We start from the raw sequence: 19,899 nt of genomic DNA, 5'->3' as shown, positions 1-19,899 counted from the left end.
CAAATCAAATTTATTGTTTGGCACACCTCTTATAGGAATTAACATGATGGAGGCATTTGGCCTGGTAGACAAAGAGCATTCAGAAGTTGAAGGAGTTTCTATGGATTTTGACATCTTTACAAGTTCACCATCATTTGACATTTTTGAAAATGCTCAGCTGACACAGACTACGAGGTATGTGTGAGATTCTGACATCATATTCTCCCATCTCAAAGACCACACTCTCCCCTCTTAACATTGAGCACCTTCTTCCCTTCTCCGTCCACCTACCATTGAAATCTTCACTTATGTCTTTGTCACCGCCTGGCTGAGGTTTGCTTTATACCCACTTGGTTGGCCTTCCATTGTCCACCTTTGAAAAAATTTAGTTTATATAATTTCCATGGAACAGAAAATGCTGAAGCCACAATATCTGCAAGCTCTTAATCAATTTTCTCAACAATAAAGCCATGCTTATGGTTTATAATATCATTAGCAATTATCCATTGAATTTAACTCATATCAGATATAATAATAATATTTATTAGTGTCACAAGTAGATTACATTATCAGTGAAATTAAGTTACTGTGAAAATCCCCGAGTCACCACACTCCGGTGCCTGTTTGAATACACTGAAGGAGAATTCAGAATGCCCAATTCACCAAACAAGCACGTCTTTCGGGCAGCACCCGGAGGAAACCCACACAGACACAGGGAGAGCGTGCAGTCTCTGCACAGACAGTGACCCAAACTGGGAATTGAACCTGGGTCCCCGGTGTTGTGAAGCAACAGTGCTAACCACTATGCCACCGTGCCATCCTATAATTGATATAGTTTAAGAGCCAAATAATACATTGTGTTGTGTGGAATAAAAAATTATCCTCAGACTTGCACTGAGTAGCACCAGAACTTGCTGTGAGCAGAACCATAGAAAATATTTTTCTATTTATTATAAAAATCACGGGCTGGATTCTCCGCCCGGCCGCGCCACTCTTCTGCCCAACCCGCCAACGGGATTCTCCGTTACGCTGGCCGATCAATGGGTTTTCCCGTTGAGGCAGCCCCACGCCATCGGAAAAGCCCGGGCACCGTCAAAATGGAGAATCACGCCAGCGGAGAATCCCACCCCACATGTTGCGCACACTTCCTGTTCACAGATCATTCTCCCTGTAAAACATTGTATGTTAACATTTATTACAAACTGCCTGTGAAAATAGTTATACTATTTAATTATTAAAGATTTAATAATTAGAAATATGTGAGCAAACAGTTCACCGATCCCTGAGGCACACCGCTGCCCATAGGCCTCCAGTTTGAAAAACAGTTTGTTGGCAAACTAATCGAATACTTTAAAAAAAAAAAATTCCTTCAGCATTTTTAATCACCTAAAATAACATCTTAAACTTCTTTGAAAATAAATACACATTTCAAAATAACAAGATTAAATTTAGCAAGTTGATAATTGTATAATGTAAAGACTCAGCCCATTTCAAAAGCTGAGACTTTGAATAGATACTTTTATGCCATAATTGATGGAAATAGCTTCCAGTTATTTCTATACATTGTTTCAATTTCAATGTAATTTCAATTTGTATGCAGTTTTTCTCTATTGTTTGTACTAATGCAAATGTTAACTAGCATTCCAGTCACATCCAACAATAGCTAAATGTACCACATTTGAACAAAGAACAAAGAAACGTACAGCACAGGAACAGGCCCTTCGGCCCTCCAAGCCTGTGCCGACCATGCTGCCTGTCTAAACTAAAATCTTCTACACTTCCTGGGTCTGTATCCCTCTATTCCCATCCTATTCATTTATTTGCCAAGATTTGTAATACTAATTTAAAATCTGCAATCCTTGTTTCCTCGTCATATACCAGTTGTTCATGAAACTGTCATGGCCAAAGCTCATATTTGACACTGTAATAATTGGAGTTAAATAATGTAATGTCATATGTGAATACCACCAGTTACTACTCCAATCAGTAATTCCAATGGACTTTTACATGAGTTGGTATTGATTAGAAGATGTTAAGATGCTTATTGTCAGACTGAATTGTGTTTGTCCAACCCATCAATGCCAAAGCTTTATCACGCTACATTGATATAATCTTGAAATAGTCTTTACTATTTATAGACGCAAAGCGTCACAGATGTTTACAGCATGGAAACAGGCCCTTTGGCCCAGCTTGTCCATGCCGCCCAGTTTCTATCACTAAGCTAGTCCCACTTGCCCACATTTGGCCCATATCCCTCTGTACCCACCCTGCCCATGTAACTGTCAAACTGTTTTTTAAAGGAAAACATTGTACGCGCCTCTACCACTGCCTCTGGCAGCTCGCTCCAGATGCTCACCACCCTCTTTGTGAAGAAATTTCCCCTCTGGCCTCTGTTGTATCTCTCTCCTCTCACTTTAAACTTATGCCCTCTAGTTCTAGACTCCTCTACCTTTGGTAAAAGAGGTTGACTATCTATTTTATCTATGCCCCTTATTATTTTATAGACCTCTATAAGATCACCCCTTAGATTCCTTTGCTCCAGGGAAAAAAGTCCCAGCCTATCCAGCCTCTTCTTATAGCTCAGACCATCAAGTCCTGGTAGAATCCTCGTAAATCTCTTCTGCACTCTTTCTAGTTCAGTAATATCCTTCTTATAATAGGGTGACCAGAACTGAACACAGTATTCCATGTGTGGTCTTACTAATGTATTGTACAAAGTCAACAAGACGTCCCAACTCCTGTATCAATAGTCTGACCAATAATCCCGAGCATGCTGAATGCCTTCTTCACCATCCTGTCCAGCTGCGACTCCACCATGAAGGAGCTATGAACCTGTACCCCTAGATCTCTTTGTTCTGTAACTCTCCCCAACTCCCTACCATTAACTGAATAGGTTCTGCCTTGATTTGATCTACCAAAATGCATCACCTCACATTTATCCAAATGAAACTCCATCTGCCATTCATCGGTCCACTGGCCCAATTGGTCAAGATCCAGTTGCAATCTTATATAACCTTCTTCACTATCTACTGTGCCGCCAATCTTGGTGTCATCTGCAAACTTACTAACCATGCCTCCTACCTTTTCATCCAAATCATGGTCACAGGCCTCCAGTTTGAAATACAACCCTCCTGTTTGGCTTCGGTCACGAAGCCAATTTAGCATCCAATTGGCTACCTCACCCTAGGTTCTGTGAGATTGTAACAGCCTACCATGCGGTACCTTGTCAAAGGCCTTGCCCATGTAGACAACGTTGACTGTGTTGCCCTCATCTACCTTCTTGGTTACCCCTTCAAAAACTCAATCAAATTGGTGAGACATGACTTTCCCCTTACAAAGCCATGCTGACTTTCCCTAATTAGCCCTTGCCTGTCTCAGTGCCTGTAGATCCTGTCCCTCAAAATACCTTCTAACAATTTACCCACGACAGAAGTAAGGCTAATCTCTACAGTGCAGAAGGAGACCATTTAGCCCATCAATTCTGCACTGACCTATGAAAGAGCCCCTTACCCATACCCATTCCCCTGCTCGATCCCCATGCCCCAACTAACTCGTACATCCCTAGATGTGGGAGGAAACAAGAGTGCCCGGAGGAAACCCATGCAGACATGGGGTGAAAGTGCATGTCCACTGATCACTGAAACTGGCAACGCATGTGAATAAGGTGGTTAAGAAGGCATATGGCATGCTGCCCTTCATTGATTGAGGCATTGAATATAAGAATTGGCAAGCCGTGTTGTAGTTGTACAGGACCTTAGTTGGGCCGTATTTGGAATATTGTGTACGATTCTGGTCACCACACTACCAGAAAGATGTGGATGCTTTGGAGAGGGTACAGAAGCGATTTACTGGGATGTTACCTGGTATGGAGGGCATTAGCTACGAGGAGAGGTTCGATAAACTCGGTCTGTTCTCACTGGAACGACAGAGGTTGAGAGGCGACCTGATAGAGGTCTGCAACATTATGAGTGGCATGGACAGAGTGGATAATCAGATGTTCTTTCCTAGGGTAGGAGAGTGAAGTACTAGGGGACATAGGTTTAAAGTGCGTGGGAAAAGTTTAGCACAGATGTGCAAGGCAAGTTTTTTGCACAGAGGGTGGTGGTGGGAGCAGGTACAAAAGCGGCATTTAAGGGGCACCCAGACAAATATATGAATAGGGTGGGAATGGGAGGATGCAGACTCCGTAAGTGCGTATGTTTAGGCAGGTACCATGGTTGTTGCAGGCTGGGAGGGCCGGAGGGCCTGTTCCTGTGCTGTATTGTTCCTTGTTTGTTTGTTCACACAGGCAATTACAAAGGCTGGAATTGAACCCGGTTCCCTGGTGCTGTGAGGCAGCAGTGCTAGTCACTATGCCACTAGGCAGTTAGTGTATGGAAAATCTTGCTTTCCTCAAAGCTTTGCGAGAATTTCCTGAGACGCATTGAGGGGAATATTGGATGGGGCCAACAAACAGGTGTCAGGATACTGAGGCAAGATTACCCCACACTCATTACTTCTGATCCAGGAAGGCCGCACGTGCTGCCTGCTAATTTAAATTATTGAAGCAAAGCCTGCTGTTGAGTGTCAGGAGTGAAGAGGAGGAGAGATGTGTTCTATTTATATGGGGGCCGGGATCTTACCTTCTGGGGACTAAGTCCCCACGCCGGCAGGTAAACCGGCGGCAACGACTCCGGTGTCAAAGGATCCCCAAGGTGAGGAATTCTTACCTTTCTAGGGGGCTAGGTTGGCGCCGCACCAGCCGGTGCTGAGGGGATGGCACGAGTTTGTGCGTGCGTGGAACGGCTGCCGCGATTCCGTGCACGCGCGGACCGGCCGGCGTATTCTCCCGCATGTGCGTGGGGGTTCTGTTCTCCGTGCCGGCCCCCGGGCAATATGATGGAGCCCTACAGGGACCTGGTGCGGTAGGAAGACGTGCCCCATGGAACAAGCCCGCCCGCAGATCGGTGGCCCCCGATGGTGGGCCAGGCCACCGTGGGGACCCCCCCGGGGCCGGATCCCGCACCCCACCCCTCTCTCTCTCTCTTTCTCTCCCCCCCCCCCCCCCCCCCCCGCCCACGCATACTCACCTGCCAGGTCCCGCCGGTGTGTGAGTTGAGTGATTCAGACCGGCGGGACTGGCCAAAAACGGATGGCCCATCAGGACCTGGAGAATCGTCAGGGGGCGGGGGTGGGGGGGCCGCTGTTAACAGCCCCCGACTGGCGTGGCGGCAATCCTGCCCACACCCAAAAAACTGCGGAGGAGAATACGGCAGCCGGCGTCGGGGCGGGATTCGGCGGGGGGTCGGTCTGTAGGCCCTCCAGAGAAACTTGTGAAGGAAGTGGGACGAGAAAGATGTGGCTGTCGAAGCCAGGAGTCAAATCCCAGTGACCTCGGTGCAGTGCTCCAGGACATTTAATAACATCACTCAAGTGGTCAAGGTCAGTGAACATATCTTCAGAATTGTCCAATTTCACCAACTGCACCACTAGCCTCACAAAAAGACTGCTCAATGCATCACGCCCCCATCACTCACCTACGAACAATCTCTATCAATCATGACTCATATCTCACATTTCTGCTTTGCATCAACCCTCACTCTAGCCTTGTGGAAGCTTCACAATCATATCACATAACTTGCACACACTGCCACCTATTCAACCATGACATACACATCAGTCAAACACATTGCATCACACTCATTGACACACAATTCCCTTTCTCTTGCAGGACAAGGTGGCAGATAACTGGAAGTAGCCTGGTGATGAATTGACACAGCTACATGCTACATGTCTTTATCCTGAGGGAGGAGCTGGAGGTTGCCATCAGTGGCGGGACCTAAAATGTTGCAAATGACATCATCCTCACATCTAATCCTTCTTCTCATGTCCCATTTCCCTCACATGAACTGTAGATGGTGCAAGCAGGTACCGGCTCCTTTCCCCTCACAGGAGCTGTTCCCTTGATTTTTTTCTTACAGGTAGAACGACAACCTGGTCAGAAAGCATTGGAAGCAGAAGAGTAGAAAGACAGTAGTGAATAAGAAACACTGTCACTAAATATGTCACTTATAACCTCCTGCTTGCATACAAACACTTTGTGTACTTTAGCAGAAAGCTTGAAGATGGGATCTGCACATGGTGAGACACCAGGCATGAGTGTCCTGTAGCAAGGGGAGGGAGAAGCATATAGCATCTGCCTCCTCCCCGGAGGCCGGAATCACACACTAGTTTGGCTTCAGAGGACTCGGGTAATGATTTTGATGGTGTGGTCTACAGAAAGAAACTGATGGGTATGAACCATGAAATGCTTTGGACATCGGGAGACCTGCAAATACATCAACGTCAAGGACCATGGAGGAATCTGGCACCAACTAGGCATTGGGCTTTGCATGGAGCTTGGAGCCCATCCTCTTCAGCATGGAAGTGGTGGTCAAATTCCATGGGAATGCTTTTGGACCCAACCATGATGCAGTATCGGCTAACTAATGTCTCAGCTCCCTTTGCAACATCTGCAGAAGGCATCAAACATCCAAGTGCTTCAATGGAAGCCCAGACTGCTTCATGAAAGCTGATGCATTTACCTTGCACATTCAGACTGTCGCCACCTTGGCTGCAGATCCCAATCCTGAGAGAAATTTGCAGCATGTCACAGCAGCCCAGTAATTCATGCTGTGCTAGAATACTAGGATTACTGAGGTGCCAAACTTGGGAGTAGCAGTGGCTCTGTGGAGCACAGATCTACTGCCCTCTCCCAGGACAGCACGAGTCCTCCCAACATTCTTCCAGTGACCTTGTTGCTGCCCATCAACCAGTCAGGCCAGACCACTGTCGCCAATGCTGAAGTGGTACAGTCCAAAGGTGGACCTTCTAACGCCATGGTGTTCAGTGTTGTCCACAAAGCCATCTGCAACTTACCCATTGATCCACAGCTGCTGGTGTATCACTACGAATGACCACTAGGATACTCAAAAGCACATGGAAGATAGGCAGTGAGGAATGCACAAAGGTGATTAATTGGTGCTTGTATGCAATGTACCAAAGTTTGATCTATACATTTGTTTTCATGGCCACAGTCACATTTACAACCTCTGGAAATGCTGTCCTCACCTTGCTCTGATGTTGCAGCAATGGTAGCAGCCAGTGGCAGATTTCAGTGAGGACATTCTTGGTGAGGCAGAGACATCTGATACTTGGTTCCTCACTATTGTTCAAATGGGAGAGTTATTCCCTGGGAACCCTGGTCAGATAAGGAGTTTTATTGGAGATCCTTCCTCTTCCTCCTCCCACTTTCAGCAGCTTGCCTTGTTCTGTGTCACCCCTCCGCATTTTCCTTGTCATGTTCTAGTCCGAAGGGGATGCAAACTACTGTGCCCAGGCCTGGGAACAAGTGGTTGGTGAAGAATGGCCTGAAGTCAGGGCAAAGTATTTTAGCACCTGCCAGTTCAGTACCTGTAAGCTTTAGCAAATGTATGCAACCCTTTAATCAAATGCTTCTACAATTTTAACAAGACCAGTAAAAATCAAAAAATATGCAGAAAGTAGCTCTTGATTCCTTTGAATAGTGCTAGATGGGGGCCTTCCAGCCGCTGAGCACGTGTTGTTGTGTGAGGGTATAAAAAGGGCATTAGCTCAAGCGTTGAGCTCCAAAATGGCATTGTGGACATAAAATCAGCATCACATGTTGATTGGCTTCACTGTCTGCCTACTCTTCACAATACCAGCGGACACACACTGCACATGCCTTGATTCCCTTAACCAAAGTGGAGTCCAGTGCATCTTGCACCAGTTACGTGCAAAAGTTTGGTAAGTACTATTTTGTACCCAAACAGCACTCTGTGCTGAACTCTAGGTGCTTTGGAGCCAAATTATATGGCCACTGAATCTATATAATGTGCAGACTTTTGAATATTCATTGTTGGCTGAACGAGGACACTGGCTTTGAAGCTTGAATATATATTTTTTCTTTTTATTAATTAAGGATAATTTAGCATGGCCAATCCACCTGTCCTGCACATCTTTTTGGGTTGTGGGGGTGAGAACCACACAGACACGGGAAGAATGTGCAAACTCCACATTGACAGTGACCCGGGGCCAGGATCGAACCTGGGTCCTCGGTGCCATGAGGAAGCAGTGCTAAACATTGTGCCACCAAAGCTTGAATGTATTAATATTCCCGGCAACCAAAGTCAAACTTGGGAACATTTTACAATTATTATGGGCAGGGTTTAGAGAACACGAAAGTATATCATGGAGTTCACCTGACCCACAACTTTTAATAGATTTTGGTTATGGGGAGCACAAGTGCCCACTTTGCAGGTGTGATGCAACAGAGGTCTAACGCAGTTTTAAACAAAATCAATGTTTATTCTATGAATCCAATTAACATTTTATAAACACACAGTAAACATCTTATCAACTACCAACACTGATAATCCCCACAGGTACAATACTCTATGGGTGACCCTTAATAACTTCCCAAGCAACATCTATAAGTCAAATACCCTGTTCAACAAAGATAGTAGGTTTGCATTCCTTACAGAAACAGGATTACTTTGAAATCATCAAGTGATCTGGAGACATTCTTTAGTAGGCAGAGAGAGAGGCGAAAATACACCTCCTTGGTTTTAATGCAGCTCCCCAACTAAAAACTTAACTAAACCTCAGAGCCAAAAATAGCTTCCAGCTCAAAGCGAAAGTAAAAAGCAGAGCTAGAGCCCAGCTCCACCCACACACGGACATCACTGCAGCCACTTGAGAAGACAAACATTTCTTAAAGTGACATTCCCATGACACAGACGCATAAAAAAACACCTCTCATGGATATTTAAGAACATACTGAACGGAAACAAAGGAATTTACAGAAAATAATCCTTCAAAATGTTCAAGATAGTGCAGCACTGTGAAAAATATGATATCAGTAACAATCACAATGGGATTTCAGGTTTATTTTCTGCTTTATATGTGTCTCCATTCACCGCATGCCTGGCTGGAATTAGCAGAAAATGCTTGGCCTTTGTAACTGCCCCCTTTTATTGAAATCATGAGCTCATTGTAGTGTACAACGACAAGCCTAACCTAATGATACTGTATTCTGGAATATGGGTTTTCAGCAAGGCATTGTTGGGAAATAGGTTGGCAAACTTTAATCAGGTAAATCACTGACCCCCTTCTTCCCATTCATCAGTTAAAGTACAACTGGCAAGAAATAAAATTTTAAGAATATATATTTTTGAGTTTTTACTTTGAATTTATCTTTTATCTTTTTTAATGTAGGAATATCCATCCCACGGGACTACCTCCAGAGTACACAATTACATTGTTCTTTCGACTCCTACCCAATACTCCAAAAGAACCATTTGCAATTTGGCAGATTGTGGATGAAGATTATCAGCCTCTTGTTGGAGTGGTGCTTAACTGTAAGGCTTTTGAACTCAAATTATATTAAATGGGTGTTTTTTTTTAAACAATTGCACTTCCAGCAGAGAGCCATGATAATATAAGGGATTCTTGGATACGTTAATTGGATTATCCAAAGAAGAGTAGCATTGCCTGAATTTGCAATACACCCTTCCAATGGATAGCGTTCCATAGCTGGGAGTACAATTTTGTAAAATTAACTTCCCAAAGATATTGGCGGATATCAATTAATGCTCACTTTACGTTAAAATTAGCGTAATTCTAATTGATGTTGTTCCATTCAATATACAGATAACCAACAAACTGTGAACTACTTTAATCTGGACGTTAAGAGTCAATTTCAGGGAGTTTCTTTTAACCAAGCTGAAGTCAAAAAGATTTTCTTTGGAAGTTTCCACAAGGTACATGTGTTATTTTGTGAGCCTGATTGGAACTCAGTCATGCAATAACTTCTGTTTTCTGATTTTTGTATAAGTACCTCAGTACATTGTCAGTGTTTTAATTATATACACATTTTTACAATGCTTTCCAAGCAGTTATATCATCATGTAGCAGAGTCGGTCAGTTCAAGGATTAAAACTAGAAGTCAAGATAGAAATGTTGGGAACATTATGGAACAAACATTTCACATTTTAGCATTTCTTTCAATGTTTAGGGAGAGGATGTTAACCCAACTCAAATAGTGAATTACAGATAATTGGACAGAGAAAGCTCTCAAAATTGTGTTCACTGTTCATTCATGAATCTTACATCGTTGGTTACTCATCAACAATGTAAGTGATGTAGGGATTAAGGGGGAAAATGTTTATTCCAAAAGGATCATACTTTGGATACAAAGTGGACGAAAAATATGAACCCAGGTAAAGAAGATGGAGAGTGTGCTTTGGAAAGGTATCATACAAAATGAGGTCAGGATATTGGTGCATAAAGGGCTGACATAGAATGGGTGAGGAGGACATGTGGCTAGGTGAGTAGAATCCCTGTCTTTGAGCTGGAAGTTCCAGGTTCGAGTCCCACCCCAGGACTTGATGGCATTCACAACGCGGTCAAACAGGTTGAGTGTGTCAACCTGCATATCCTTCCAACGCATCAATGAATGCCATAAGAGCAGGATAGACTCCTGGTCAGCCACACTTGTTTTGGAGTGGCGCATTTCAAGCTATAAGCCTCTAGTAACAGACTAGCGACCTTTTCCAGGAATAACTAGCTATGGAAACAGACAAAATTCTGCCTTAGTGCACCACTAGAATGGATTAGTATAGGACTGAGTACAGTACCTCCCATATTGTGAAGTAAAGGGACACATGTCCCGAGCCTATAGGGCAGTCTTGTACTGGACCGAGATGTGTGTAGAGGCAAACACGGAGAGAGCTTCTAACTTGGACCTTATACTGTGCATCTGTATATAGTTACAAGTAGTTAAGAAAACTTTACTGTTAAACTATACAAGATGCAGAACCTCTGCATGAGACCTACAGAACTGCAGACAACATATTACAACATGGTGGCAATGACTCCGATTGGAAGAACCCAGAGTCTCGCAGAGACTGGAAAACAAATGAAAAATCTGAAGATTGAAACAGGATTCTGACTTGACGAGTAGCATCAGAAGTGAAAGCGCAGAAGGGAATCACCAGAGAAAAGCTCCAAAGTAGATTTAGAAGCCGAAGACAGAAGTAAATCTCCACACTAAAGCGGAAAACTCTACTGAATCCTGTAGAATCCAGTTTTAATGCCCAGAGAGTGCCGAGTTAGATGACCGAGCAAAGGCTGAGCTGAAAAATACGGAGTTCCTGGCCAGAACGAGTTTAAAAAAGCTTTTAAGTCAGCAGCAGCTAGAATTGTTGTTTCAAAAGCACCATAAACAGCGGCGAATTCCGAGTCGGCGTCTTAACAATAGGTAGCTAAAAGATCGGGGACTAATGGTTTCATGACCTGAAAATACTTAAAACACCGTGGGGAAGACTCAAAATAGCCGATCCAAGGAGTCACAACTGAAAAATTTAAAACTCAGAAATCAAGACTATCATTGGTGCGGAAGGCCACCCAAACTTCCTCAGCAGCATTTAAAGCTGTTCACATTCTTAATTTTAAATAACCATGGGTTAACCATGGATTAACCAGATCAGTTTGGACTCATCCAGGGCCCAGACCAGTCACAAAACTGGGGACTTTGCAAAAAAAGATTCCTTCAGGTCCAGACAAAAAAACAGAAGCTGAACAGGTTAACAGGATGCTTTATCCAGTAGGTCCAATAGCCAACAATACAATAGGAATCAATAAATCCCCCAGAAAAATTTGACTAGACTTCGACATCATTTGATGCATATTTTAATCTGAGCAGTAACAAGGCCCTTGAAAGAGCAATGTTTAACAAATGTGTCCAACAGCTAGGAGAACCTATTGACTCCTTCATTAATTGAGTTGTACAGAATGATTGACGGCTGTGATAACGGCGACCTGTAATTAGAACTCATCAGGGACACAATTGCTGTCGGAGTGACGAATGATGCCTCTCTGTAATGCTGCAAGCATTGAAATATTTGACCCTTGGAAAGGGCATTCAGATTATCAGGCAATCCAGAATCTGTTTACAGCACAGATATATCTTAAGGAGCGAAAACAAGTCATGGAGCCATCCCGACTGTCTAGCTAGTAAAACAGCAAAAGGACAGGGATACGCAAGGCCAATGGGAGAGGAGCATTGGTGACCAGGCCAGTAGTGTGGAGCCAAGCAGCCCCACAGATGTGATCAATGGCTGATAGTCTCAACACAGCGTTTTCATTGCAAACACATTGGATACTTCAAGCAGCTTTGTAAGGCTAACACAACTAGATACACATATTACCCCCAAGACAATTCACAAGGTTAAGGTACCACACCAAGAGGAAACACAAACATGCGTCTTGGGAGAGTTCATACATCAGGGATTTCATTATGGAATACAGACATCTCAGTTAATGGTCATCTCACCACAATATGGCTGCATTCACAGGCCTTAGAGCAGTCTTATTTCAGGAACACCTGGCCAGATGTCGCTGGCCAGTGTATTCCGCATCCAGAGATCTGTCGATCACAGGGATAAGATATGCCGAGATCGAAAGCGAAACTCTCACAGTCAAATAGGTGTGCAAGACGTATGGACCATAAACCATTGGTCTCACTGCTAGATGAGCAATACATTGTTCTTGTTCCAATTCCTCTTTGTTCTGTTAACTTCAGGCTTCTTGGAAACTTCTCATTTCTCGAGTTTCCTTAATTAACTGTTCTTTAATTTTTTGGCACTAACCTTCTTTGTTCCTTACTCCATGGTCTTCTATCAGAGCTGAGAGGGATGTTCTCTCTCCAGCTGTGAAGCTTCTACTCGCTTGGCTTCTAGTTAAAGACTGAACACAAAAGCTCTTTTCCCTAAAGGTCCCGCTTTTTTCTAAACAACAACTCATTCCTTCTCCAAGCTTTTATTTACTTTCATGCCTAAACCTCTCTAAGCACAAAGAAGCATGATTTGAACTAATACAAACTACCATGCATGCAAACACCTTTGTCTAACATGAATGTAATTAGAATTTTACTCTTCTTACACAGAACCACTAAATTAAACCCATTAAATCTATACCTTATTTCGACTATTTAACAATACAAATATAGATCACTTAGAACCACCTGTTTTCCTGGCACTAGAAATTAGGAAAATTAGGTGACAAGACAAGAAAAGGGAAATAAAAGTGAGAATATAAACTAATTCTTGGCAACAGGACATATAACAGGCAAGGAATCTGGGAGTGTTGGCGGATCGTTTAGTGTTACCATAGGAGTCAGGAAAACTAACTGCACCCTGGAATGTATCAGTGAAGGGAGAGAGAATAAATTGCAGGAGATGAGTCGGTACAAGGCACTGGAATGGTTACACTTTCAATGCTGGCCACTACAGTAGGAATATCCAAGCATTGTATACAGGGCAGAGTGCATCAACCAAACTGATTTGGTCTGTAGAGAGCTGGGAGGTCTATAATGTTTCATTCGTAGAAGAGAAGGCGAAGCGGAGATAATCAAGATTCTTGAGGAATAGATCCATTTAATCCTGATAAAATGTTCAAGATTGCCACACACCCTAGGATCAAGGACACAGGCAGACACGGAGAAGAAGGAAGGTGCAGCAGAGACAAAACTGTGAAAAATTTGAGATTAATATTTGAGAATGAAGGACTGAAAAATATTGGAACTGGCCAGATTAACCACAGAGTTGTTTTCAGTCTTGCACTTCCCTTTTCAACATGTTACTTGGTTGCAAGCCCTTGCAAGATAGTTCTTAATGAACCTCCATCATATGAATAGAATATTAATTATAAATAACACCAATACAAAACTGGTTTGCCTCTCCTTAGGTCCATTAGCAGTGAGTAGGACAAACGTCAAGCTTTATATTGACTGCAAGAAGATTGGAGAGAAGTTCATTAATGTTGCTGGGAAAATCTCCACAGAAGGATTTGAGATGCTGGGGGAAACTAGTAAAAACCAGGGGAGCCAGCAATGGTTCGGTCCCAGTAAGTGATTAAGCATCAAACGTTTCATTCTTTCCTTGATGGTTTTTATTTTGTTTATATTTTTAATTCTGTTTAATTGTTTCTTTCAGTTTCAGTTACAGGCTTTTGCGATAGTTTGCAATACTTCCTGGGCTGACATGGACAACTGCTGCGATCTACCAGCACTGGTGAGTTTAGTATCAAATTAGTAAACTGAGCCTGAAAGGTAAGCCATGCATACTAGCATACAAATACTTTACATGTTACACAGGGAAACAAGGCAATCAATTGCCAGCATCAAAGTCTCCCGAAAAGAAAATGACTGGTTGCATGTTGGTTGAGGAAGAATTGCTCTTCTTTTTCTTTGACGGTCCGTCGCTCACGAGAACGATTGTTCACCTAAGAAACTCCGTGTTACTGGTCATGGGTTCTGTGTGTTCTTGCATGGCTGATGAGCCTGATCCGAGAGCCACATCTTTGACCTCACACTTGGCAGATGTTTCCTGGAGTTGGAATCAATCCTCGGACTCTAGATCACTGGTATTCCTTCCTCGTGTTCCTTTTCTCGGCCTCCTCTTGCCGTCGGATGTCCTCGAAGAATTGTGTCCCTTCAATCAGAAGGTTCCTCCAACTAGGTCTCTTCTGAGCAAGGGTCTCCCAGGCATGATGTCTATGTTACATTTATTGAGTTTAAGCCGTCAGGATGTCTTTGAAGTGTTTCCTTTGTCCTCCTCTGTTTGGAAGCCTTCCTGAGCTGGCAAAAAGATTTCTTTGGCAGTCAGTACTCTGACATCCTAAGCTTGTGGTCAGCCCAATGGAGTTGGTTTCGGATGATCATGGCCTCGATGCTGATGCTCTTGTTCCTTCAAGGACAATGAGGAGGATCACAAGAAATTTCATGAAGTGATGAAGCATTTGATAAGCATCATTCCCCTAAGAAGAATGAAACGTTTGAGCGCTATATGTTCCATATGCTTATCCAAAGACCTAGTGAATCATTTAACAGATGTTAGTATCCCTGCCCTCCCAGCTGATGTGGAGAATCTATCTCAGATAGCATTGATGGTACCTGTCCAGGGTCTTCAGGTGGCATCTTTAGTAGTCCATGTTTTTGAGCTGTATAGAAGAGTTTGGAGGATGACCACCTTGTACACACGGATCTTGGCGTCAACGCTGATGTCACAGTCATCGAAGACTCTTGTCCTTAGGCGTCCGAAGGAGGCGCTCACAGATTGGATAGTATGTTGGATCTGCACATCGATGTCAGCCTTGGAGGAGAGGTGACTCCCCAGGTAAATGCTCCACGTTTGGCAGAGTTTCTCTGTTGATCCTTTGGATTCTCCGAGCCTCCGAACCAAAATTGCGATCGCGCGGGGGCGGAGGCTGGGCATCAACCACGAATTCCGATCTGACGCCAACCCCGCGATTCTCCGGTCCCCGGACAATCACCGCGGATCGCGCAAGCGGTCTACGCGGCATGGGTAGGGGGCCATTGACAGAAGCCCCCGCGTCGAATCTCCAACAAAAACTGGCCGAGTTCCCGACGGCGTGGTTCTAACCACGTTTTGCCTATCGGGAAAGGCCAGTGGCGGCTGCGGAGTCATCGGCCACCCTAGTGGCGGGCGGGAGGATCCTTCACTGGGGGGTGGCCTCACGGAGGCCAGGCTAGCGATCGGGGCCACCGATCCCGGGTGCGCGCGATCTTGGGGGTGCCTATATTACGGGGCGGTCCGCGGTTTGAGTCCACCATGTCACGCGGGGCGATTGCCAAACGCTGCCACTGTGCACCTGTGCGTACTCCCGGCCGGATGTGCGGGGCCCCGTATCGGCAGCCAGAACAGCGAGGAGTAATCCGGGGCCCTACTACCCCCCTTCAGGTAGGAGAACCACTCTGGACTTTCTTCAGGAAAGTCCAGAGTGAAACACCAGCGTTTTGATGCTGGAGTGGGGACATAGCTCCATTATTGGAGAATCCCGCCCCGGATCTGGGGCGGGTTGGTAAAGGACTTGGGTTTTCTTAAAGTTGAGGCTGAGACCAATTTTTTGTTATGCTTCCGTGAAGGTGTCAAGCATGGCTTGGAATTCTCCTCTGATATCATCCACATACTAAAGTTCCATGAACAATGTCAGTATCATTTTTTTCTTGGATTTCAACTGGTTGAGGTTGAAGGCCTTCCGTCCATCCTGTAGACATTGTCGACTCCACTGAGAAGCTTGTTGTTGACAAGGTTAAGGACGGTGATGATGAAGATGAAGAAAATGGTGGGGGCAATGGCACATCCCTTCCAGTCTTGGCCTCGAAGGTTTCTTATTTCCATCAGTGAGGACTGTCACTGACATCTTGTCATGGAGGAGTCGAAGGATGTTAATAAATTTCTCTGGACAGCCAACCTTCTATAGGGTGTTCCATAGCACTTCCTGATTGGCTGAGCCAAAAGCCTTGGTCAGAGGGATGAAGGCCATTTAGAGTGATTGATGTTGCTCCTGGCATTTCTCTTGAAGTTGCTGAGCAGTGAAAATCATGTCGGTTGTTCCACGGTTAGCTTGGAAGCCACTCTGGCTTTTCGGAAGGATTTCTTCAGAGACTGGGAGAAAGCGGCCAGCGAGGATTCAGGCGATGATCTTCCTGGCAATGTAGAGTTGGGAGATTCCTCAGTAGTTCTCATAGTCTTTTTTCCTCCTCTTTTGAAGGTAGTGGTGATGATGGCATCCCTGGGGTCCGCAGGAATTTCTTCTCCTTCCCAGATTTTCAGCAACAGCTGATGGAGATGACTGGTGATCTCTTCTCTAAGTTTTAAAACCTCAGCTGGGATCCTGGTGACAGTCCAAGATCATCTTTGATGGGGAGTTTTGGGGAATTCCTCAAACACAACCTCATCTATGTTTGTATCACGGTTAAGGAGTTCCTTGAAGTGTTCTCTCCATTGAAGCCGAAGCTTTCACCGTCTGTCAAGAGGACTCCATCCTTACTCCTTGCTGGTTTAAGGGTATTGGGTCGATATACTGTCCGGTGGCACTGAAGAAGCCCCGGATGTCATGCTTGTCGGCAAGGAGTTGCAGCTCCTTAGCTTTCTCAGTCCATCATTGATTTGTTTTTTTAGTTTTTCCAATTAAGGGACAATACAGCGTGGCATATCCACCTACCCTGCTCATCTTTGGGTTGTGGGGGGTGAGACCCACGCAGACACTGGAGAATGTGCAAACTACACACGGACTGTGACCTGGGGCCGGGATCGAACCTGGGACCTTGGCGCCGTGAGGCAACAGTGCTAACCACTGTGCCACCATGCCGCCCCACCGTTGATTTTTGATTTCTCTAGTTCTTCTTTGTACCTCTCCCTTGGCTAATTGATGAGCTCTCCTCTTTGGTTTGCTGGTTATGTAGTTTGGCCTGACATGGAGAACATTCCTCTTCTTGTCGATGAGGTCTTGGATGGTGTGGCCATTCTCGTTGAATCAGTTTTGGTGTTTCCTGGTCTTTTAGCCGATGGTTTCTTCACAGCTTGAGGTGCCGGTTGTCTTGAGCACTTTCCAGCTTTCCTCCACTCCATTAGAATGGACACTTTGAAGACGTTGGAGAAGGCATTGTTAGATGTTTACTCTAATGCTTGGCTCTTGAAGCCAATCAATGCTGATCTTTTTTCTGAGCTGTTTCTTCATCTTATGCTTCTGCTCGTGGAGTTTGAGTGACATAGAGGAACAAATGAGCTGGTGGTCTGCACAGGTCGTCGCTTTGGTGACCAGGGCATCCCTTTGGTCTTGGATCGGACAATGATGAAGTTGCTTTGATCATGAATGTTTCCAGGAGGTCTTAAACTTGTTGTTTTGGTGGAACAGTGTGTTTGTGATGACAGGCTGGTGTTCCGCACATTTGGCGAGCAGGAGAAGCTCATTGGAGGTGCAGTTGCATGGGATGGCCACAATGGGGAAACTGCATTGACTGCCTGCCAGAACGGAGGATCCCGCTGATGGCGGGGGCGCACCGCGCCGGAAAACAGGGCTGGTGGAACAGAGAATTCTGCCCATGGGGTCCAGGGTAGATTAGAAACCTTCTTTAGTCTCATCACTGGCATCAAGTTTGGGGTATAGGCATTCATAGCCATTGCCTACTGGTTCTTGGCAAGTTGTAGACAGAGGGCCATGAGATGCTTGTTGATCCCAATAGGAAGCTCCGAGAGTCATTTGACGAATTTGTTCTTGATGTCAAAACCAATTCCATGGATACTGGGCTGATGCTCAGGATTGCCCTCTCCAGAAGAAGGTGTTACCACCGCCATCTTCCCTCAGCTGCCCTTTGCCTGCTGTACGAGTCTCTTGCTGGGCAGTGACACCACTGTTGAATTGCCTGAGTTCATGGCAGCAAGGGCAGTTCTCCATTCCAGTCAATTCGTTTTGTCCATTCCAGGTTCCGAAATTCAGTTTAACTTTGCGTTCCTGACCGCAGATAGATGAGCTGCTGGTTGGGTTTTCCAGCCAGGTTGCGGATGGAACAGACTATTTTTAGGGCACCTTTTCTAGCCCCTTCCCCATGCAGGGTGAGCAGAGTGGATCCTGAAGAGGGATACTCAGTGATGAAGAAAGTTGCCGAACCGCTCTCCCGTTCCTGTTCCAAGAGCGAGACGACTGAATCAAACCCCACTGCCTACATGTCGGTCGGAAGCTAGAGACTTCCAGACCTCATGGTCCTGTATTCGTCACCTCTCGTCGATTGCCATAAGGCTTGTCTGTGTTGGTTACCTCGAGATAGACGGCCGGTGCGGGACATCTTTTAACGTGGGTGAGTTGTTGAACATCAGCAAACACGGTCCTTGACAGAGGCCAGGTCAAGTTCCAGTGGCAAGGGAACCTCGATGACTGGGGAGCTCCATACAATTGCAACCTTCATCCGCCCTATCATGTGGATATCTTCCACCTCATCCGCCATTGAGGGCTTGCTTTGGATTGCACTTTGTCTGATTCCTCCTCTTCGACCGTACCGTCATGGGTGACCCTGCCAGGAGCCTTATACCCCAGATGGCATTGCTCTCGGGATCAATGGAACATTCAAGCCTCTCCACTGCAGCATGATGGCAATCCAAGGTAAGGGGAAGAATTGTTAATTTGACTTTGGAAAAGCTGCCTGCTTTTGAAGACTGCTGTGGACTCTTTTGTGTGCATTAGAAAAAGGCCTCTGTTTAATCCGTGATCTGAAAGATAATACCGCCAATAATGTAGCATTCTTTCAGTACTACACTAAAGTATCAGCCTGAATTATGTGCTCATGTTGACCCCATTGCTGTCTGACTAATGCAACATTGCCATGGACTGAGTTAAGTTTTGATAGATACAATTGGCCTAGGTCGATAAGACACAATTAGAAAATAGCTATGCAAAGTCACAAATATTTATAATTGATGCATCACTTAACTTAACTCTCCTTTTCAACCTAAACAGATAAATAATATTCATAATAAGTTAGTTAAAACATTTTAACATGTCTTCGAATTTCACTGAAGAGAAAACAAATGACCCCTAATTTAAGCTTGGGTCTAATGTCATGAAAATAAAGTTTGCATGGTAACATAAACCGCTAATAAATGAAAATAAACAACATAGCCACACTGCTCAGACATGGGGCAGGATTCTCCCCTACCCGGTGTGACGGGGGGGTCCCGGCGTAGGGGAGTGACGCCAACCACTCCGGGGTCGGGCCTCCCCAAAGGTGGGGAATTCTCCGCACCTTTGGGGGCAAGTCCCATGGCGGAGCGGTTGGCACCAGAAGACTGGCGCAAAAAACCGGCGCCAGCGGCCTTTCAGGTCCGCCGCACGGCAGCGGGGCTGGCCGAAACGCTCGTCACCACCGGCGCATGCGCGATGTGGGTTTCTCTTTTGCCCATGGTACCCACAACTTTAACATTATTAGCTACATATACTAACCAACTGAGCTAATCAGGCAAAGCTGAGGTTAGTGCATCCATTCTTATTGGAGGTCAGTTGATAATAATGACAAAATGTACC

At 45.0% G+C, this 19,899-nt stretch overlaps 1 protein-coding gene across 1 annotated transcript in view; it reads left to right on the top strand.

Annotated features, from left to right (window-relative positions):
• The window catches only part of LOC119969537 (collagen alpha-1(XIV) chain-like), a 200,277-nt gene that overhangs the window by 147,928 nt on the left and 32,450 nt on the right, over nt 1–19,899 (top strand). The window contains 6 exon segments of the mRNA XM_038803265.1: nt 36–174; nt 9,235–9,377; nt 9,670–9,795; nt 13,765–13,877; nt 13,879–13,923; nt 14,013–14,090. Coding sequence (XP_038659193.1) covers nt 36–174; nt 9,235–9,377; nt 9,670–9,795; nt 13,765–13,877; nt 13,879–13,923; nt 14,013–14,090 — 644 coding nt within the window.

The sequence above is a fragment of the Scyliorhinus canicula genome, chromosome 7, assembly GCF_902713615.1.
Source record: "Scyliorhinus canicula chromosome 7, sScyCan1.1, whole genome shotgun sequence".
In the NCBI taxonomy this organism is placed as follows: Eukaryota; Metazoa; Chordata; class Chondrichthyes; order Carcharhiniformes; family Scyliorhinidae; genus Scyliorhinus; species Scyliorhinus canicula.
The sequence above is the reverse complement of the archived record's forward strand: the minus strand, read 5'-3'. Positions and strand labels throughout refer to the sequence as shown.